At 36.1% G+C, this 22650-nt stretch overlaps 2 protein-coding genes across 6 annotated transcripts; one reads left to right on the top strand and one right to left on the bottom strand.

The window, feature by feature from the left end:
* Window positions 1-4449: 4449 nt before the first annotated feature.
* LOC103045341 (myosin-11) lies at window positions 4450-16784 on the top strand. Of its 4 annotated transcripts, none has more exons than XM_022672273.2 (24): window positions 4450-4618; window positions 5119-5180; window positions 5803-6088; window positions 6320-6414; window positions 6822-6960; window positions 7052-7177; window positions 7274-7399; window positions 7493-7597; window positions 8406-8594; window positions 8755-8984; window positions 9414-9681; window positions 9782-9852; window positions 9943-10006; window positions 10624-10731; window positions 10846-10971; window positions 11496-11569; window positions 11865-11949; window positions 12039-12132; window positions 13483-13538; window positions 13618-13719; window positions 14009-14119; window positions 14548-14700; window positions 16021-16084; window positions 16260-16784. In XM_022672273.2, the coding sequence occupies exons 1-24, from the start codon at window positions 4484-4486 to the stop codon at window positions 16475-16477; spliced, it is 3087 nt and encodes a 1028-aa protein (XP_022527994.2). In that variant the 5' UTR covers window positions 4450-4483; the 3' UTR covers window positions 16478-16784. The 4 variants fall into 4 exon arrangements, with proteins under 4 accessions (XP_022527994.2, XP_022527993.2, XP_007246656.4 ...); XM_022672272.2 differs by having other exon boundaries at window positions 6317-6414; window positions 16024-16084; XM_007246594.4 differs by having other exon boundaries at window positions 6317-6414.
* Window positions 16785-18915: 2131 nt separating this feature from the next.
* On the bottom strand, window positions 18916-22634 carry syt18b (synaptotagmin XVIIIb). 2 transcript variants are annotated; one of them, XM_049474573.1, is made up of 3 exons: window positions 21660-22634; window positions 20236-20849; window positions 18916-20141 (listed from the first exon to the last, which is right to left on the bottom strand). In XM_049474573.1, the coding sequence occupies exons 1-3, from the start codon at window positions 21802-21804 to the stop codon at window positions 20115-20117; spliced, it is 786 nt and encodes a 261-aa protein (XP_049330530.1). In that variant the 5' UTR covers window positions 21805-22634; the 3' UTR covers window positions 18916-20114. The 2 variants fall into 2 exon arrangements, with proteins under 2 accessions (XP_049330530.1, XP_049330529.1); XM_049474572.1 differs by having other exon boundaries at window positions 18916-20849.
* Between the last annotated feature and the right edge of the window lie 16 nt (window positions 22635-22650).

Raw genomic sequence — 22650 nt, 5'->3', positions numbered from 1 at the left:
AAATATAGAAATAAAATCACTTGCAGTCCTCAGAGACACACCTGATAAACATACTACAACTTTTAATTTTAAAAAATATGATTTGGTTGATTTTTTATAATTTTTTTAATAATAAGAATTGCTACTGTACTGTACTAATATGAAATATAGAAATAAAATTACTTGTAGTCCTCAAAGACACACCTGATAAACATACTACAACCTTTAGTTTTGAAAAATATGATTTAGTTGTTTTTTTATAATTTTTTTAATAATAAAAATTGCTACTGTACTGTACTAATATGAAATATAGAAATAAAATCACTAGTAGTCCTCAGAGACACACCTGATAAACATACTACAACTTTTAGTTTTGAAAAATATGACTCGGTTGATTTTATATAAATTTTTTAATACAAAAAAGGGATACTGTACTGTACTAATATGAAATATAGAAATAAAATCACTTGTAGTCTTTAGAGACACACCTGATAAACATACTACAACTTTTAGTTTTGAAAAATATGACTCGGTTGATTTTATATAAATTTTTTAATACAAAAAAGGGATACTGTACTGTACTAATATGAAATATAGAAATAAAATCACTTGTAGTCTTTAGAGACACACCTGATAAACATACTACAACTTTTAGTTTTGAAAAATATGACTCGGTTGATTTTATATTAATTTTTTAATAATAAAAATTGCTACTGTACTGTACTAATATGAAATATAGAAATAAAATCACTTGTAGTCCTCAGAGACACACCTGATAAACATACTACAACTTTTAATTTTAAAAAATATGATTTGGTTGATTTTTTTATAATTTTTTTAATAATAAAAATTGCTACTGTACTGTACTAATATGAAATATAGAAATAAAATCACTTGTAGTCTTTAGAGACACACCTGATAAACATACTACAACTTTTAGTTTTGAAAAATATGATTTGGTTAGTTTTATATTAATTTTTTAATACAAAAAATTGCTACTGTACTGTACTAATATGAAATATAGAAATAAAATCACTTGTAGTCTTTAGAGACACACCTGATAAACATAATACAACTTTTAGTTTTGAAAAATTTGATTCTGTTGATTTTTTATTATGTTTTTAATGTTAACTTTTTTACTTTAAAACGCCCATATGAAATATAGATATAAAATCACTTGTCTATTCATGTGTATCTTTATAGACAAGTGATTTTATATCTATATTTCATATTAGTACAGTACAGTAGCAATTTTTATTATTAAAAAATTAATATAAAATCAACCGAGTCATATTTTTCAAAAATAAAAGTTGTAGTATGTTTATCAGGTGTGTCTCTAAAGACTACAAGTGATTTTATTTCTATATTTCATATTAGAACAGTACAGTAGCAATTTTTTGTATTAAAAAATTATAAAAAATCAACCAAATCATATTTTTCAAAACTAAAAGTTGTAGTATGTTTATCAGGTGTGTCTTTGAGGACTACAAGTAATTTTATTTCTATATTTCATATTAGTACAGTACAGTAGCAATTTTTATTATTAAAAAAATTATAAAAAATCAACAGAGTCATATTTTTCAAAATGAAAAGTTGTAGTATATTTATCAGGTGTGTCTCTAAAGACTACAAGTGATTTTATTTCTATATTTCATATTAGTACAGTACAGTAGCAATTTTTATTATTACAAAATTAATATAAAATCAACCGAGTCATATTTTTCAAAAATAAAAGTTGTAGTTATTTTTCAGGTGTGTCTCTAAAGACTACAAGTAATTTTTTTTTATCTATATTTCATATGGGCGTGTTACAGTAGAAATGCATTAAACGGCGCTGTGAATGTCTACGTTTTTAATCAGGGTCCGTACTTTGCAGACGGTCCCTTAACAGCTTCAGCGCCCGCTGGAGCGATTCCTGCCATTTTCAGTAAATATTCTCGGAGAAACAGAAAGGTTGGGTGTTTTCAGAAAATCTGACGTTTGTAGTTTGTTCTCTGTTCTTCTGTGGTTTGGAAAATGTAATTTGGGAGAGTTTAGGACATTGCCTGTGAGCAAGAGAACGGCCGAAAGGCGAATCTCCGCTGAATATCGAATATCAAACTAACTTTACTCCGCTCAGACAACTTGCACATTTTTCAACTCGGCAGATGATTTTGGCTTGGTGTTCAAAGAATGTGGATGGGAATGGAACCACAATTTGACAGTCACAAAATGGAATTATTTATCTATTTTTCTTTTTTCTTTTCTAAGGTATGTTCCATATAAAAATCCAGAAATTCAACCACTTATTAACCTTGAATGAGGATGTAACATGACTAAGACTGGCAACTTGTCACTGACAATGACCATCATCCATCATTAAATGTGAATAATCAAGCCATTCTACAAACACACGCAGAGCTGTATCTTGATTTCAATGTACACCAGAGAGCAAAGACAGCAGTTTACAAACTCGTTCTGATTCAGAATGAGAGCAGCAGTTTAGGGAATCTGTTATGGAACTGTATCTGAATCCTGTGTGGGTGACTGGTCCTGACAGTGGTGTGTGGAACGCCGGGCTCTTCCTCCGTCAGTGTGTTCATGAGCTCATCAGCTGATCATTCACAGAAGAGGAAGGCTGGACACACACTCAGTGTGTTCTGTATATGACCATCACCATGGACACCAGGGCTGCCAAGGCCGGAGCTGCAGCAGCCTGTTCATAGAATAAAAAGCACAGAGGCAGTGAATGACGGAGAGGCAGAGGAGAGTGATCGTACGTGAAGATAGCAACGGTAAACATTAACCTGCTGCTCAGCTTTATTATTGTTTTATATCTGGGGGCTCTGGGGTAAAATAGGTATTTAACATGTAAAATCATTCATGATTTGTTTTTATTCGTTTGTAATGTAAGTATATGTATTTTAAGGGTATGCCATATCAGATCATATAATAGTAACAGTGTTGTTCTGGCTCTGGGCTTTTTTGGATTGGGCATACTTTTTGCATAATTGTTCATATTTGCAGGCTAAATATTCTGCCCTTTAAGTTTTGTGGAAGATGTGCTGCTACATTATATTATTTTTATATGACATTATTTATTGTGTTGCATTATCATTATGTTAAGTTATGTTATTTAAAATAGTCAAACCTTTACGGATATTGAATCGTGTAGTAAACTTAAAACTCTGTGAAGTATTTAGGTGGCTTTTATCTGGGTGCTGTTAACTTGTGGTTTCTGAGACTGGCAACTCTGATGAACTTATCCTGTGCAACAGAGATAATTCTTGCTTATTCTGTCCTGAGGCAGTCCTAATGAGAGCCAGTTTCATCACATTGGTCTTAATGGATACTTTTTTTTTTTCTTTAAATTGTTTGACTTGACTGACCTTCATTACTCCTTCAAGTATTTTTTTTCTTTACTTAGTTGAGTAGTTCTTGCCATATTATGAATTAGAACATTACTTAAAAGAACTATTCACTGTATATCAACTCTACCTCTTCACAACACAACTGGTGCCCTCAACCACAGCTGTTAACTGAAAGCCATTCCAGGATCTCATAAGCTAGAGGTGCCCACTTTGAGGAATATAAAATACAAAACATATCCTGGTTTGTTCAAACCTTTTTTCCTATGATTTCTTGATTGTTTGGTTTACTTAATATTAGTCTACAATGCAGATTTTTTTTTAATTATGAAAAAAAAAACGCACTGAATTTAAGATGTGTCCAAACTTTTGGCTGTACTGTATATATATAGTTTCGCAACAGCAAAAACAAAAATACCATCTTGATTGTCTTTGATATTTACTACTTTATGTCAGCGTTCCTCATAAAGATACATTATATAGACAAATTAATGGGACACTTGCTTGTCCTGATCATCTTGCTTTCGGGTAAGGATTTTTGATGATCACCACCCCACCACATCCTTAATTCCACTACTCATCCCAAAAGTATTGGATGGAGCATCAACCATCATTCCACAAAACACAGTTCTACCAGTTATACTACTCCATAGCTCAGTATTAGGTTTCATACACCTCTAGCAATCCCACACCTGGCATAAGACATGGGCCTAATAGGTTTATATTTGTTTATCTGATCCAGAGTGTTCTATTAATTTTGGCAATTCTTCTCCAGATGGACGAGACAAGCTGTGTGTGTGTATCTGTATCAGCAATGTTTTAACCTAGAGAAGCATATACAGTAGTGTAGTTTAGAAGGCACCAAACCTTGGTTAAGAAACACAGCAAACAAACAAAGTATTGTTTCAGTATGTTATCCATCATGTTATCTTGCGTGCTGGGTGTGAGAACTCTCTGGGTTGTGTGAAATATTCCTGGTTAAGGGCAGGGCAGAGATGCACTGGAAAAACCAAGCAACCAAGTTCCCACCTGCAATAACAGCAGTGTCCAGTTCCCTTCAAACAGCTGCCTCCAAATATTCTACCCATCACAGCATGTTTTATCTTCATCCAGATCACTCATAAATATAATAAATAAAGTGGAGCGGAGAGGACAGAATGGTTTCCCCGATGGCAGATTGGGACTGGGACTGTGGTCTGAATCCTCGAGGATGCCGGAACTCTTTCAGGTCTTTAAGCCCCTTTTCTCTCTCTGAGTTTGACCTATGGGAGAAGTCGCTCTTAAAGACTCGGGTAAGTACTCAAAAAGAAATTCAAAATATATAACAATAAAACATCATAATAAACTGTATACTAAAGCAACTAGTACGTTTACTTTTGATACTTTCATGAATGTACGAGCAATTTTTTCTGCTTTCCAAGAAAAACGTATAAATCCATTTTTCGTTTAATCCCTGTAGCTGCTCTGTACACTGTTTAAATGATTATGAATGATAAAGGCAAGATAAATGCTTTACAGTTATTTAAAATAAAATATTATGTTACATTAGCTTCCCTTCAAAGTTAAGAAGAAAGTTTCCCTGTAAAGTCACCATTTTGGAGATGTTTTTATTTATACAGCAACATTTTGTGCTTTTACTCAGTAGAGATATCAAAATAATCCTTTTACTCAAGTAATATTACTTAGAATTTACTTTCACTGGGCAGAAATATTGTATTTTCTCCACACTTGTCTCTGTAATTATGTATAATTATGCTTTGTATTGTCCTTACATTCCCTAATTGATCTTAAGTCCTCAGCATGGAGTTGTATGGGTTTGTCTGGATCAGGTCACCGCTCCAAAATCAGCACCAGGTCAGAAAAATAAGGATATTTCATTATTGAGCCGTCATATATTTAGTAGCTTGTAATGTTAATTTGTATTTATTGTCAAGCTTTAAGTAGTTCTGCAAATTAAGATGCAGATACTATGGTCTGAGGTGTGTTGAGTTTGAATCTTGGGTTGTGCTGCTTTACCATCAGCAGCCTGAGCCAGAGAGAGAAAACATAATTCTCCTTACTCTGGAGGGTCTGGAGGGTAGATGATGCTCTCTCCTCTCTTTTGATTTGGTGGGTGGCACAGACATCTGTTAACTGATGTATCAGAGCTGGGGATTCTGTGCTTCCCTCTAAGCACATTTGCTGTCTAGTAATTACCCAGTATCTGTCCTTACCCTCGTTTACTAGTAAGTTGGTGGGTTAACTGGCACTGCTAAATGGGGAGAAAATTAGGCAAACATAAAAACACTCTTAAAAATAAAGTAAAAACGACATGGTTCGAAATATTTTGTGTGTTTCTCTGTATAACTGCATTTACACAAAGGTGTAAATGTAATGTGCAAGGGGGAATAACCTCCAGAAAGCCTTTACATAATATTCTATATTAATATTTATTTTTTCTAGAACGATTCTTTAAATTTACAAATCAACTCTTTAGCTCTCTAGGCAGCCAGTGTGGAGTAAAACAGAGTGAATCAGCCGGTTTGAAAAGGTGGCGGTCTGCCTCTCGCCTAGCACCTGAGGGTGCTCCTCCAGCCTGCTCCTCTCAGGGGGTAGAACTGAGAGTTGCCCTGGAGGAGAGCAGCATGAGGAGGGCAGAGCTGATCCGAAGGCTGCGGCTGGCTCAGGGAAGTCTGGACACTCAGACAGATCTCCTGAAGGCCAAGGAGAGCCAGCTTCAGCACAGCCAGAGCACCACACAGATGCTGGAGCTCAAGCAAAAGGTTGGTATTGGAAAGGCTGATTTTAGTGGTCCAGAAGTCCAGTATAACTTTTATTTTTTATTTGTTTGGTCAGATTTGTCAAAGATTATGTTAGTAAGATTTTAACAGTTGCTACTTGTTATAAACCTTTTAAACACAATGTACTGAGTAGTTTTGAGGTAAGGATTAGAAGTATATAAAATGCTTTTTGTCCACTTATTTACGTATGGCTTCTCTCCCCTCCCACAGCAGCTGGCAAAGGCATTGAGTGCTCTTGAGGAGGAGAAGGATGCAGTTGAGCTAAGCCGCTATAAGGAGAGCCGTTGTCGGGCAGAGCTGCAGGAAAAGTAAACAACTATTATCACGTGCAAATTATCAATCACAGCATAGATACAATAAATGAAGCTACACTGACCTGGCCAATCACTGTGGGTCACAATAATACCTTCTATGACATATTCCTGGACTGGTACACTAAATCTGGTACTGTAATGGAATGTCCTATTCATCTGTCAGACACTATCAAGCACATCACATCACCTTGCCATGAGCATGCTGACCAGTGTTCAGGTGACACTTTATGACCAATTTACATACCTTTTGAAATGGCAGCATAGTGTAGTACACTGTATGCACACTGCTATCTTGTATAGTATTACTATAGTTGCATTTCTAGGAGCTGTAGTTCAGTAGTAAAAACTAAAAGATTTTTTGTGTTTAAAATGATTATTTATGTGTTTGTTTGTTAATGAAGGGTGTTGCGGCTGGAAATGGACCTGTTTAGGATGAAATCAAGCTTAGACATGAAAAACTCTGATGAAACTTCAGCATCACATCCAAACTCACAGCTAAACAGGACCATGCCTGTAACAAAGGATGACTTTATCAAAGAGGTAGAATTCCAAAAAAAAAACAAAAATAAAAGATAACTGATCAATGCTATGAGCAGATTGGACAAAGAATTCCATTTCATGGTGATTACAGGGACAGAACCAGACAGAAACAGAGATGAAGAAACTGAAAAAAGCTCTCAGAGAGGCTGAGGAGAGAACAGAAACCCTGGAGGCTGAAAGGAATCATGCAGTAAAACAGCTCTATTCTTCTAAGGAGGTCAGTCAGTTATTGAGACAAGTTCCTTTTATTTTATTTTTTATTACTTCTAAACTTCATTTTATACATTTTCTTCCATAATGTATTGTATTTTAGGGGCACCGCAAGGCACTGAACCAGATTGAGGAGCTGAAGCAGAAGCTTGGAAAGTCTCTGCAGGTCCAGAGTGAGCTGCAGGAGCAACTCAGCGATGCCCGCAGCCGCTTGGGCCAGCTGGAGCTGGTGAGATGTTGATCCACACACAAAGTAACGTATTCGCAAATATAATAATATTCTTTTACAAACATTTTCATGTGCTCTAACATCTTTCCCCAGGAAAAAGACTTGCTCTCCACTAAAACATTGCGGTTGGAGGACGGTCTAGAGGACCTAAAGGCCAAGCTTTCTGCAGCTTTAGCTGATAAAGACAGACTGGTGCAGGTGAGTTAAGTGTTTTGGGTATATAAAAAGGCATTGTTTGGTGTACTCTATATATAATGCATTATATATTATTAACAATTTAATCACAAAAGTACTTTGATTATTGCGTGAAACGATGGTTCTTTTTGTATCAAAGCCCTGATTGGCAAGTCTTGGAGGTTTCTTTGAAACACTGTGAGGCAACCATTTTTAACAAACTTTCAGAAATAAGTTTCAGCAGGGTGGGATGTCTGGAAAGGGGAGAGACCAAAATACCTTAGACTGATTATCAAATTACCATTTAAAACATATATTAAATCAATGATAAAATAAGATAAAAAAAAGTTTGTAGCTTTTGGCTCAATGATTATTCAGACCCAGTTTTCCAAAAGCAGCTCAGCATTAAGAACTTCTTAACATGGATAAAAGGGTGCTTAGTGTGATGCTCACTCATCCATACAAGGCCCCAAAAACCCAGTTTTTAATCTCCAAGTTTAATGGTCCTTTTAATAGTGAAACTCTTATTCACATATTAAGCTCCTCATTTACAGTGTCTCTCATATTATTCCATTTGGGTTGAGGCTGTCTTATCTAAAGACAGCCATGTCTTTCAGAAACATAGATTTATGGTTAATAAAGTGATCGATAGTATGGAAAAATATATAAGAACACATCATCAAAAATTATTTATGCATAATGCATAGATGGTACATGTGTCTACAATGCAACACAGTATAATTCAATTCATTTGCTTTACATCATCTATGAGTAGATCCTCAATCAACATTCAAAATAAAGGTGTTTTTTTTTTCTGATATTGCCCATATAGGAAAAGGCTGACCTGCATCAAAAGACCCAGAGTTTGAAGTTGCAGCTTCAGAGAGCCCAGCTGGGTAGGGAAGGATTCACCGAGCAGGTGTGTGAGCTCCACTCAGAGCTGACTCAGGCCAAGAGCCAGGCCAGCCGACAACAACAGAATACATTACTGATGAAGGAGGAGCTGCAGTCAATCAATGAGGTTAGTCTTACATTAGACTTGTTCCACATAACTTTATTAGCTACACACAAGCCTAAATTCACCATGCACAATGAACAGCTTTGGCTAGGGAGGTAAAAATGTGTAAATGTTTATGTGACACAAACATTAAGCATCTTTTTTCCAATAAATGTATACTCAGGTAAATGAGAAGCTTACAGCTGATCTTGCAGCAGCTACAGAGAGACTCCAGGAGACTTTTAAGAAGCTTCATGAGCTGGAGGCTGAGAGACTGATCCACACCAATCAGATCACAGCTCTAGAGACTGAACGCTTGCAGCTGATTGGAGAGAAGGAGGAGATGGTTGATGTGTTTGATCAGGGAAATCAGGAAGAGCTCAGAGAACTGAGGGAGAAGTGCTACCACCTCAGGTGAGCTAAAGCCATTGTGAAAAATGAGCTAAAATCTTAACTTACAAAACTGTCAAGATTATAAAGATAAATTAAATTGAGTAATGTAAAAAAGAGTAAGTTGATCAATTGTAGTTCAAATTTTATCCAGTATTGATAATTTGCACAAAGAAACACATTACATTTATCCACAGCCACAGCCAGGTCATACAGTTAAATAAGGGTTAGACAGTCTAATCTTGATAACAGGAGGTGTCACAGATCGTTTAACCAGAAATATTCAATTCTGTCATGTAGCAGATAACAAGTTCAGTGTGATAGGGTATGATTTATATATCTATCCAATTGCTATTTTTGTCTATCTATGAAAAAGCTATTTTTATTTTTTAAATCTGTAAATGGTTAGTCAATGTGAGCGAGTGAATAATTTTGTGAAGTTGCTGCATGTAGGGATTTACAGATAACTTTGGAGCAGGAGAATCAGGACCTCCGGGCACAATGTCAGGGTCTGGAGAAGAAAGTGCAGAATATGGAGGCGGAGTATGGGTGTAAAGAGGAGGAGCTACTGCGCGTGGAAATGGAGCTGGAAGAAGAAAAGGAGGAGCAGAAGAAAGTGGCAGCCCATTGGAATGAGCGGTGGCTGGATATCTCACTGGCTCTGCAGTCCACTCAGGCCGAACTAGAGGAGACTAAGAAACATCATGAGGAGAAAGATACAGTGAGCACTGCACCATGACTAACAGCACTGGCTGAAATTCACAAGGATTTAGTTTCTATCATCTGTATCTCAAGTCTCCTAATGTACTGTATGTTATCAGGTGAGGGAGGACATGGCAGCAGAATTGGCCAGCATGGTGGAGACACTGGAGACACAGCTAAAGAATGGACAGTAAGTGTCTGTGTGAAGCATGCTGTAGTTGGGCAGGTGGGACACGGGAATGCATGTGGTCTTACTGACAGTAAATATGTGCTCCACAAGGGATCAGATCCAGAGCTTACTGGAACAGAAAACACAACTTGAGACAGAGATGTCCCGAGTCAAGGTATGTAACCACACCATCACTGCATATTACCTTAAAGTGCAGATGTGATTATCGTTTAAATACGATTACTAATGATTAAAATAAAAACATAAAACTGACTAGACAACAATTTGGAAAAACATTTTTTTTCCCCAAACAAACAATGCACTATACCAAAAATATTATATTTATCAGATACATCTAACTTGACAGCGCATATTTATTTTCCTGAAAAAACATACTAATTAAATAAATAAAAATATATTCAACACAGTACGAAAAGTTTTAACAATTTCCAAACCTCATTTTTTGGGCTAATCATTGCTGCATTATTTTGAATGAATTAATTTGTGCTGTTGGAGTTGTTGGATTGGAGCAAATCTGGGTAAAGGCTGGGAAAAAAAAAAGAATCATAGAAAAGATGATTGTCATTATTTTAAGTTAATATTATTCTGTAATGCTATATAGTAGTTTTCACATGGAAACTCACACACACTAAAAGAATGCTTTAAACGAGTTTGCTTACGTACTTTTCATTGTAGGTTAAATATTTTCAATATTCCTTATATTTCTACTTACAGCTATGTAAGAAGGTAATATGAAACTAATTCAGAATGTGTTTTTATTTTATCCCACAGAAAGAAGCTGGTGCTTTGGAGCGAGTGGAGCTTGATGCCTGCAGACAGCAGCTGGAACTAGAACAAAGCAGGAGACAAAGCCTACAGCAGAGACTGCTGGGAAACCCTGTATGTTATTTGCTTGTCACTCGAGGACCCCACAAGGTGATACCAGTTGCCAAAGTGATGTGTTTGTTTCTATCCAAATTTAAGGAGATAGTTGTATTGTTATGTTGGCTGCAGGTGTCTCTGGAGGAGATGGAGCTGGTGCAGGTGATGGCTGAGCTGCAGAAGATGTGGGACATGCTAAAGAGCCGGGACACTGAGCTGGAGGAGCAGCAGCAGGAGCTGCAGTCTGCTCGAGGCCAGGTGATGACTACCTGCACAGCTTTTATTACAGATAGTGAGGATATGGGACATAGGGGTATGGCTGGGCAATATATTGTAAATATTGATCAATTCTAAACTTTTTAATACAAGATTTAAAAATCCTTATAATGTCTGTTATTTAATACTATAGAACTACAGTGTGCAGATTCTTCGTATGGAAATAATTTGGTTTCTGGATGGATGCCACTGAGCAGAGTACAATCTTATGCTTATTATGCCATATGGCAATTAAAGGAGCAGCATTGTGACTTAATTTCACCATTTACAACATAATCTATTGTTGTTTGCAAAATCAGTGAAATACTATAAAGAGAGCATTGTCTTATGTTATGTTAATGTTACTTATAAATGCAGATCCTTTTTATTAATTATTTGGCATTGTATCTCACTTCATTTCTCTTGTATTGCGATATGAGTTTTTTAGTCATATTACCCAGTTCTATGTAAGGTGAGAAACATGTGGTAGTATATAGGAAAGTTATCCACTGTTTTTTCTTTGATAGGTGACCCAGCAGAGCAGTGAGGTGCAAAGGCTGGAGCAACAACTGTCTGAGAGAGAGCAGGAGCTGAAGGAAAGGTGCAAAAATCTTGTTAAAGTATTGTACATTTATGTGAATTTATATTTGCAGTTTAAATTAAAACCAAGGTAGCTGCAGGTCAGTGTGAGGCCATATCTAAAAGTCTGAAAATTGGACACAAGGGGGAGCTATTAGCACAAAAACACACTTGTGTCCATCACTAAAAACAAGAGAACACGACACCAGCAGTCATAAATGCACAACATACTTTAATTAAAATAATCAGAAGATTCCCATCTTACTAATATAATCTATATTCATAAACCTAATTGTACCTTTCGTATTCTACTCCAGAGATCTCATTTTGAAGAGCATAATGAGTCAGCAAGACAAAGAGAAAAAAGAAACCCAAATGAAACTAACTGCTCTAGAGAAAGAGGTACAATCAATTTTTTTAAATGAAATAATTCACAGAATACATTATACCAAAATATACCTTATCCATATTGTATCTTTTTTCTTATTCAGCTTGCTGGACTTAAAGCACTGAAGACTGAGCAGTCACTGAACACTGTTCAAAAAGACCCTCAGACTTCTGAATCTTTGAAAGCTAAATTAGAGGGTAACTACTCAAACTTCATTTTAATCAGTTCTACTAATAATAGTGCTTTGTGGTGTAGTTTTTCTACAAGACAAAGAAAGCATAACTGTTCAATGGATTCCTGTTTTTTTTTAGATGCATTTAATTTGCAGTTTGCATGCTTTAAATCTCCCATGTTTTAAACTAACCAACCCATTAGGCACACTGCAGCCTAAGCTTTCTGTTTCTGGCCAAGTGTTACAACCTTAGCTTACAATGTGTAATTTTTTTGACCAGTGAACACAGGTCAGAAAAAGGACTGTGGAAATGGCATGTGTTTACTAAATTCCTGTTTACTAAAATGGCACATTAAACTACTGTAAGAGAGACACTCATTCTATTGTCAGCACTCTTAAAACTGAACAATTTCTTGTTTCAAGGCGCTTCTATTAAATAGTTAGATTGTGCTGGCAAAGCGTACCACACATAAGCACTCATCCAATGAGAAATGCAGCCTCCTGTAAAACTAAGTAGATAATTTAGTCAGACTAAAGCTCACTCCAACACAAGAGGTAATTTCATAGTTTGGGGCTATTGGAAAAATACAACAGTGACATATAGTGGCAAGAAGCTTATGATAGAGATATATAACGTCCCTCACCATCACTCATCCTTGGCAGAGGAAAACATTAAATGTGAAACAGATATCTTATTTACTAAAGATTTTTTTAAATAAGGTGATGCGTAAGAAATTTCAACATTGATCAGTGTACTAAATTCTTTTTTGGTACAATCATGTGACTTTTTCATTTTAATACAGACTTAAAAGCAATATGTTTAAATACTTAGCTTTAAATTAACTGATTTAGAGTCTTGAGGTTGACATCACTAGTATAAACCCAGTCACCTTAAGGTTCAAAATGTTGTGGATTCTAAGATTAATTTGATTACCGCAAAGTTACTGTAAGTTACTGTAGCTTTTCTATCTGCTAACCATTCTCTCACCAACAGGTGGTTCTTACTGCTCAGTTGATGTTTTTTTTTCTCTATAGCACTATTCTAAGTATCTAAATAAACTCTAGATACTATTGTTCTAAAAATCCCAGAAAGATCAGCAGGTCTAGAAATCCACAAACCGGCCCATTTGGCTTTCAAATATCCAATTTTTTCCTATTTGAATTCTGTTGAGTTGATGCAAGCATTACCTGAAGCTGACAATGTGTGTCTACATGATTTGCTGCATTGCCTTTTGTATACATAATTGGCTGATTAGATAATGCATGAATAAGTAGGTGTTCAGGTGCTCCTAAAATAAGCGCTTAGTGATTGTAAATAAGGCAAAGGTCATTCAAAACACAGAAAAAATGACAATGCTTTGGTTTTGTGTTATAGTGACAAAGAATGAAGGGACAGCTGAGAGACCACATACAACAAAACCTCCTCAACAGGTACTTGCTTAACTCAGTAATCAGATGCTGATTATCCTGTTCTATCTTCATTTGTACTGTTTAATATTCCTTCACACAGGACAAAGAACAGAAAGGATCTCCATCAGTTACCAGAAAGGAGAAATCAGTCAGCATTAACAACATAGACCCTGACCACCAGAGAAGGCTAATCACAGAACAAGTGAGTAATGCACAATGTTACGAAAAGTAATTGGACAGTGACATTTTTGTTCCTTTTGTTGTGTACTCTGTCCAAGGTCACCCAAACGTCCAAAAACAGATGACTTCCAAAAACTAAAACAGTGTTGTTCTTGAGTACAGAGCTAAGTTATATCCCAGACTGTATCACTGTATAACTACTAAGCTTATTAAGTTTATGTTTTTACAGTGTACCAGCAACATTGTTAGACTTTATTTATAATCACAAAAATGCTCATTTGACCATTTACCTGTGTTTATTTCTACTATAGCTGAAGATTTTATTTAAAGAGAGAGAACAGCTGGGCGATAAAGCATCTACAGCACTCCAGAAAAGACCTACCTCAGTGATCGACTTGAGTCCAAAGTCTAAATCTATGAAGGTTGGGAATTCAGATGTTGTATTTTAATTGTTATATCCATTTATATTACAGCATAGAAACATTACAATAATTTATATGTCATAATATGTGTGATTAGTGTTATTTCTGGTGACTTTTGCAATATCCCATGGATGTATTCTCAAAACAGTCATGACATTGTGGGTTGAGGAATGTAAAATAATACATTTAAATAACGGAATATCTCATCCATCTGGCACTCACTATGAGTCCGCACTCAAACTCAGATAATTCACATTACCTTGACATGATCATGCTGATCAAGCCACCCCACTGAGGTAACATATCCTAATCAATTTACGTACTGCTATTCCATAACGTTTGGCATGTCCGTGTATACTAATCACATGAAAATATATTTTTTGTCAGTTTTTGAAATAATGATAGATATAACTGTAACTGTTTCTAAGAATGTGGAAACACTAAGCAGTGAGGGGAAGAATCAGCAGGAGGAGCACAGACAGGCTGTGAGTGTCCAGCAAGGGGCAGAAGAGAACAACTCAGACAGTCAAGAGAGAGCTCATTCAGAGCAGATGACCTCTGAGGAAGGGCCACAGGTTCAGGTAAAACAGGATCTCATCCACAATACTACTAAGTGATGGTGATAATAATGATGATAATTAAAGTAACAGTCACTATTCTTGTTTTCTTTTAATTTGAGATCAGTACTATTCCTGAGTTGGTAGAAAACAAAATATATTTATTAATGGTATCAGTTTCCTGGCCCGACCATCCCAACATCTAATATATTCATTCTAAAATCAGAGTCATCTGGTACGTTTATTGAATGTAATTGCAAAAATCAGTACGATCAAAAACAGAGAATTTTACACAGCATTTTATTTACAATAATCTGCTTTAAAAGCACTCTTCCACAGTCCCTGTGCAATTATACGTTCTTACCAGAGAGGTCTCTAAATGACCAAATCTCCAAAACGTACAGTCGCTTTAAAAAGATGACATTTATCGTGATGATAATTCTTCTAAATATTAAATTATATACAGCTCTGCAAAAGATTAAGAGACCACTTTGATTTAGCCTAATTGAAAACTTCTGGAATATAAACAAGAGGAAGATGGATGATCACAAGCCAGCAAACCAAGCTGAACTGCTCTAATTTTTGCAGGAGTGGCATAAAGTTATCCAAAAGCAGTGTGTGGAACTGGTGATTAAAACCTGCATTATTCCACCAAATATTGATTTGTAACTCTTAAAATGTATGAATATGAACTTGTTTTCTTTGCATTATTTAAGGTCTGAATCTTTTTTGTTATTTCAGCCATTTCTAATTTTCTGCAAATAAATGCTTTAAAAGACAAAATATTTATTTGGAATTTGGGAGAAATGTTGTCCGTAGTTTATAGAATAAAACAACAATGTTCATTTTACTCAAACATAAACCTATAAATAGCAAAACCAGAGAAACTGATTCAGAAACTGAAGTGGTCTGCTAGATTTTTCCATAGCTGTATATTAGATACACATTTTTTTTTAAGATTAGGCAGATATAGGAATTTATCCTACACAAAATAGAAGTACACGTAACACTATACCCTAATGCTGTATTAGGTCTTAATCAAAGAGCATGGTGCTGTGGCGTGGGTGAGTCCCAGATGTTTAAAGCTGTGTGGTGATAAACGTACAGTCTCACATAAGCGGCTTTAGTGTGCGTGTGGGAGAGCAGGGACCCTGGATAAAACACAGCTGACATTCCCCCTTCCATCATCAGAGGAGCATCTGGAGCGTCTAATACTAAAGGGTCATTTCATCACTTCAGCACTTAGATTGCCGGATCTGAGTTGATTATTTTAACACCTGTCCCTTAGTAATGGAGTCAGCTTAAGGACAATCAGAGCGACATTTTTGCTCTATCCCTTCTTAGCAGATGTCAGCACAGAGAGTGGAAATGGAGGAGTTAAAAGACACAAACGAGAATCGTCTCAAAGGTGATGTGAATGAACACATTAAGAAATCATCTCCATTTTAAGTGGTACTTGATCGTGAATCACTCACAGTTGTGATTATGTGAGGTTTTGTGCAAACGTCTGTGTTTGTCAACTATTTTTGTTTGAATTTGAACACTGTTTACCTTTTGTCAATGAAATGCTTTCTGCTTTACAGCCACGCTGAAATTACAGCGGAAGTTCCAGGATGTAAGACTGATTAAAACTAGTGATGAGGCACCAACCATTGTACCCTGTGTTCCTGGCTTCCTAAATAATGAAGAAGAGAAACTTCAAATGAGACCACCCTTGCTATGTATAGAAGGAACATTCACAGCCAGGCAGGTGGAGGTGTGTGACTCAGGCATGGAGGATGAGGAAGAAGGCACCAAATAGTGTTCACCTGAATAAATATGTTATTTGAGCTTTAAAGCCTATGGTTGGAAGAGTCACTGCATGAACTGTATTATTCATTTAATGAATACACTTTTAGAGAAAGTGCCTCATGGCTTTAAAAGCTTTGGCACTAGATTAAGCCTTACTATTTGTTTGATACTAAAAACTGATCTCTAACAAGACTCTTAAGGTGGCAAAATACAAGGAGGTGTATTTGGTGACTTTCCTCTTACATTACTAAGACTATGTTAAACATTTGAGTTGTGGTTAAATTTGTGATTACTATCCAATAAAATTAATAACAACAGTTGTCGTTGTGCTCAAGACTTATGGTGAACAAACAAACCATTTAGCATGGCATTTACATAAAGCTTGCTACTGTTGATTGTGGATTTTACTGCAGAACAGCACCTCATTCTTCTTTTATTTTTAAATACAGAGTTTTTATTGAACATAAAATGCAAGTCTACTTTACACAAAACTGCATGTCCTGGAAAAATGAGTCTATTTTATATAATTTAGTAGCCAATAAACACAGGCAATGGCTTTGTAGCCATCACTGACAAATATAACAAACACACTATTTAGAGTGTCTGTCAGTAATGTTTAGGTCCTCACTTGGTCTTGCTGATCATCTCAAACCACTTTGTTCATGCTTATACCATTCTAAAATGATCTAAACGAAGCATGCCAAATCATTGTCCCGATCTACCACTGTGAAGAGATTACTGGTCTGTGATAGATCTCCAGGATCAGGTCTCTCCAGGTTTGAGCCCCCTTCAAAACTCTTTAAATGATTGGAATTCATATTTATATAATGATCTAAACTTGTTTATGACATCATCAACTTTATATCCGTTCAACCCAAGCCATCACTTTGATAAGTGATGTGACATCTGGCATTGTCTTCTTGGTATAATAAGTCATTTTTGTTGTGTAAATCCACCAAAAAACAAGAGACAAATCCCTTCAAACACAGCCAGAACAGCTGACATATGACATACACATTTGAAGAAGTGTTTTTCAACAGTGATTTTTGGACATGCCTTTTTATGAGATTACTTATGTTTTTGTTGTATATTTGTAGGTTCCTTTTACAATTACATTACATTATATAAATAATCAAAATTGTTTTTAAGAGGGTCATGGCAATATACAACAGTGGGAAAAACAGTCAATGGATACTAGATAGATACTTAATTTGTTAATAAAGGATTAAATGGATCACAGTAGCTTCTATCTACTCAGTGCCTTAACCAAATCATTGTCATATTTGACAAAATTAAGAAACTGATTAGAGCCAGTCAACAGGAGGAGAGGTGTCGAGCGCTAAACTGAGGTAATGTTGAGATGTTATTGTGCTATTATAGCTAACTTACACATTTGGAGCAGAGTGAGTTAATGACAAGTACATTTATGTTAACTTTAGAAATATTCATTATTAAATATTTTAGCTCTCTACCAAACGTGTTAGCATTAGCCCGTCATGTTGTCAGGGTTATCTAGTTAACCCTAACTAGTAACTTACTAACTAGTCATTCCCTTATGTTCTCTCTCTTTCTTCAGTTTCTCATAAACACACAGCCATGAGATTTACTATTCTTCCTTCATCACTTTAACAAAACCCAGACTGAAAAGAACTATCATCATTTTCTGTTATTATTATTATTGCCAATAGGGGGCAATTTAGTATATACCATTGGTAACTACCAAAGCAACATCTCAGCTCAAACTATTATGAATTGTTCACAAACTGTAAGTGCTCAAACAATTTTAATATTCGGAGGCCAGTGCCTAATTATAAAAGCCTATCACCGCCACCTGAAATAAAATTATCCTCTACTAATAATACTCATTATTACGTACATGCTAAGTTGTTTTGAGATTCTAAGTCATTGTTTTTGAGATACTAACTTGTTCTTATCAAAATAATAATATATCAAAATAATGACTTGGTATCTCAAAATAACGACTAAGTATCTCAAAATAATGAAATGATGACTTAGTATCTCAGAATAATGACTTAGTATCATGACTTAGTATCTTAAAATAATGACATAGTATATCAAAATAATAAAATGATGAATTAGTATCTCAAAATAATGACCGTATCTCAAAGTAATAAGATAGCAAATTATGTCATTATTTTAGCATACATTTTGCACAATAGTTTTAAAAAATGTAGAAAAAAACGAAATGGTTAATCTATTCTCCCCCACACTTTGGGAGTCAATTGTTGGGGTAATGTGGTAATGAAAATGTACTATTTAATATCCAAATTCATTGGATTTAATGTATCCTTTATTTATAAAAAAAAATAAAAGCATTGGCATCATGAAATTATTACCATTACATTTACTTGATCGAAATTTAAGTTATTTTATTTCTAAAGTACTTTATTGATTGATTACAGTATTGAAGACATTAAAGAAGGTTTTAGTTTTAAGGATGATTTCTTTCAATTGTTTATTCATCATTACATCTATATTTAACAGTGACAAAATGTTACAGCTGTGGATGAAAACACATTTTTATTATACATGCTATTGAGTAAGTCAAATATTTACTTATGATAAAAACAACATCCAGCTTGGTGGGATCACCATAGTGGTGAGAATCACTTTGTGCCCCATTCGTAGCAATGGTGGGTCATTACAGATTACAGTAATTATAATAGTACTACTGATGAGGCCAGCATAACATTCTGCCAGATGTTATGAGCCATATTTCCATGTGTGTAAATATCAATTTCATCATCCAGGGATTTGCTTTCATGTATAATAATTATAAACATTGCAAATGCTAAGGGCAGTTGTTTATATGCTTATGCTGCAGCAAAACTATTACACAATTTAATTCAAAAGAAACCTGTCTGACATTTTCTGTGATACATACATTATATTCTGATTTTATGTCAAACGCACAGATGAAATATTTATGAATGCATGTTGACAGACTCATATTGCAGTGGTTTGAGCGGATCAGAGAGGGAAAGAGAAAGGATTGGACTGCTGTCTGCAGGATTAAACTACAATGTCATTAAAAAAATGAGATGATCTCCTGTGGAACTTAGATCCTGTAAGACAATCATTTAATCCAAAACATTAAAAGCAAACATCAAGGCTTACTTAGGCCTCAAAAAGCAGAGTATGGCTAAAATTCCCAGACTCTTGCATAACAGTCTGACAAGCTACAATTGCTGAATGGAGTCTATGACTGTGATTTGTTCTATATGATTCTATATGTAATTCCACAGATGTGTGAATGTAAATAGCCATTGTTTGCACCTTATTGACCAATAAAAGAAAGAGAGTTCTTGACAGGAACACGTTCCTGAATCTGACATAACCGTTACCCCCTGTACTTTGTTACACAGTTCATCTTAATGGACTTGTGCATGCAATAGGTCTGTCTAATATCCAGTCTATTCTCCCACAGTCTATGTCCAACCTCCCTAAAAGAGAAGCTTTTGTACCAGTTCTTTCCTGGGAGAACACAGCAAGTCTGAGTGTACAGCTCTGGAGTTCTTCAAGAGTGCGGACCTGAAGAACCAGGTGAAGGTCGGGGCTGAGGCTTTGTGGCTGGTCAGATGCATCCAAAGGACCTCTGCAGAGTGGTGGCAGACTGGCCTCAACCATCACCCTTCCCAGCTTGTACACCGTCCCTGTAAGGCCGAGCAAGGAGATGGTAAGTGTCTGCTGTGCTGCTGAGAAAGTCAGGGTAAAATTCAGGGAAGGATCTATATTTTTATAGCTTACATTTAAACCATAGCTGGGGAACAAAGGGTTCTGCACAAGCTGGCTTTGGTGTTGAATGGAGGAGAGGGAACTTGGACTTGCTGAGGACGTGCTTTCACTGTTGGGGCAGATGTCCCCCGTCACAGGGCAATGGTGCTTAAGCACTTTCTGGGTCTTTGACAGGAGTCCAAGCTTGGGAAAGGAGGGCAGTGAGGAGCGTCCACTGACCATTGGTCTGTAGAGTGGTGTGGAGAGAGTTGGGGAGCTTAGCCGCCGTAGGGGGAAGCAAGACTTGGGCTGTTTGTTAAGTTCCGAGGTGGTACGAGGTCTTGAGGCAAAGGACATGGCGCTAAAATCATCATCTGATGGTGTGGAACTTTCGAAGGCAGATGGGTAGTCAAGTACATCTCCTTCCAGCTCTTCATACTCAACTTTTGTGGTAGTGGCCTCTGAGGACACAGAGGGGTGAACGGCCAGGGTCACATGATCAGCAGCAGGAGGTGGGGGGGCTGATGTCTGGTTCTCTTTGTCTTCAGGACGTTTTCGCCGGGTCCTTCTCCAACAGAGGACACAGCCCAGGACCAGAGATAAACAGAAGACCACCAAGCCCACACCAAGCAGAATCTGGAGGTGGACTGAATAGATAGTGGAGTCAGAATGACATACTAATCTGCAATTTCAGGCTCTGTTCAAAAGATTGCAGTAATCCTGAACAAGAATTAAAATATTCATGCAGGCCTTAAAAAAAACAATGAGATTTTTTATATAACCTTCTATTTTATAACAGTGCAGAAGTGTATATATGAAGTGGAGAATTTAGATTAACTGATCATTGTTTTTTCATTTGATTTGCTCCTTTTTAATCAAATAAGTATTTAATCTGTCTAATATAAACTAAAGTGTTTATTGCCATAAGTATTTGTTTTAGAAATTACAGAACTACAAAAAAGGCCAGACAAAAAAGGGGGGATGGATTCATGTTGATTGATCATTGTGTACAATGAGTAGTAACAATAGTTCCTTTTACTGATGTTAAATAGATGCAAAATGATAATCCAAAAATACATGTGTAAACTGTGTGAACTGTATGGTAGTGACTAACTAAAACTAAGCTTTTTATTTTTACATATAGGACAATCTTTAAGATGAAACAGCAAGGAATCCTGTTAAACTACGTTGGCTAAAATCTGTGTTGATTGGCTCAGGTATGTTACATGTTACATATTACACTTTGAAGTGCCATGGTTCTCCATGGCTGTAATCTTACACTATTCAATAATCATTAAAACGTATTCACTAATGCAGTTTAATACAATATATCAAACCAAAACAGATCTTCTACAGTGACATTAGGGGTGGTAAACAAACACTGAGCCAAAAACGTAAATAGTAATGCTTTGTAAACACCTTCAAGTGAAAAAAGGTAGCACAAAGCCAGGACATACCTTCCAGGTGTTTAGTGAAGAGCACCTGAATCAGCAGCCACATGAAAAGCACGACAATGATGCCTTCAATCATGCCCTTACAGCAAAAAATCAGCACAGAGTGCCATACTGGCTGCCCCGAGTAATCATCATCCTTACTGGACATGACGACACATGGACACAGCTACATATTTCAGTCCTTCATTGTTGGAATAAGCCCAATCCTCAACACTGAGTTTAAGACATCATTTTCTTCATTTGCCATGGGCTGTGCTTGGTCCATCTCTTTGGAGGTCTTGTATATAAAAATAAAAATAAAATACAAATGACCAAATGTAAAAACTCACATTAGGTCCATGCAAAATACATCCACATCTTTTCCTTCCTGATGCGAATGTAAGGTGTGGAGGTCCATTCTTTAATCTCCTGATGAAGCTTGTTGATTGCAATCAGCTTGTTTATATGAGGAGCTGAACAGTAATCCGCTGTGCTGATGTGAGAGTGACTGACCGCTGGCGGAAGACCAAAATTAGTAGCAGAGGTAGAGCATGGGCGGATCTTGCTACATCACTCACAGGCTCATGTATGGATCAGTGCCCTGTATTTACCCACCTTCTAATCTGAACCACTCCTCCTCTCCGGTGGTTATAAACACAATCCCTGCAGCCCTATACTAGCAGCTGTTCCGTCCATTAGCAGCTTCTCAAAAGTCCGTCATCAGAGTGAGTAGCAAAGCAGTGTGCATGGTAGGTATAGCGGAGTTTCACCACTATATAAGCTGATCCTTATGTACAAATGCGAATTTAATGGACCATAAGGATAAACAAGGAAAAATAATATTTTTCATGCCTATTAACTGTACAACTGTAACACTAGATTCATCAAGAGCAATGAGTGCACAAATCAAAATTAAGCAAATAACTTTTTAAGTTTTAAGTTTTTTTAAGTTTATGTGTTGAGTATATTGCATATAATACTAACTTAAAAATAGTCAAAACATTTTAAGCACCAA

The sequence above is a fragment of the Astyanax mexicanus genome, chromosome 2 (genome assembly GCF_023375975.1).
Source record: "Astyanax mexicanus isolate ESR-SI-001 chromosome 2, AstMex3_surface, whole genome shotgun sequence".
In the NCBI taxonomy this organism is placed as follows: Eukaryota; Metazoa; Chordata; class Actinopteri; order Characiformes; family Acestrorhamphidae; genus Astyanax; species Astyanax mexicanus.
This window is presented reverse-complemented; position numbering and strand designations above follow the sequence as displayed.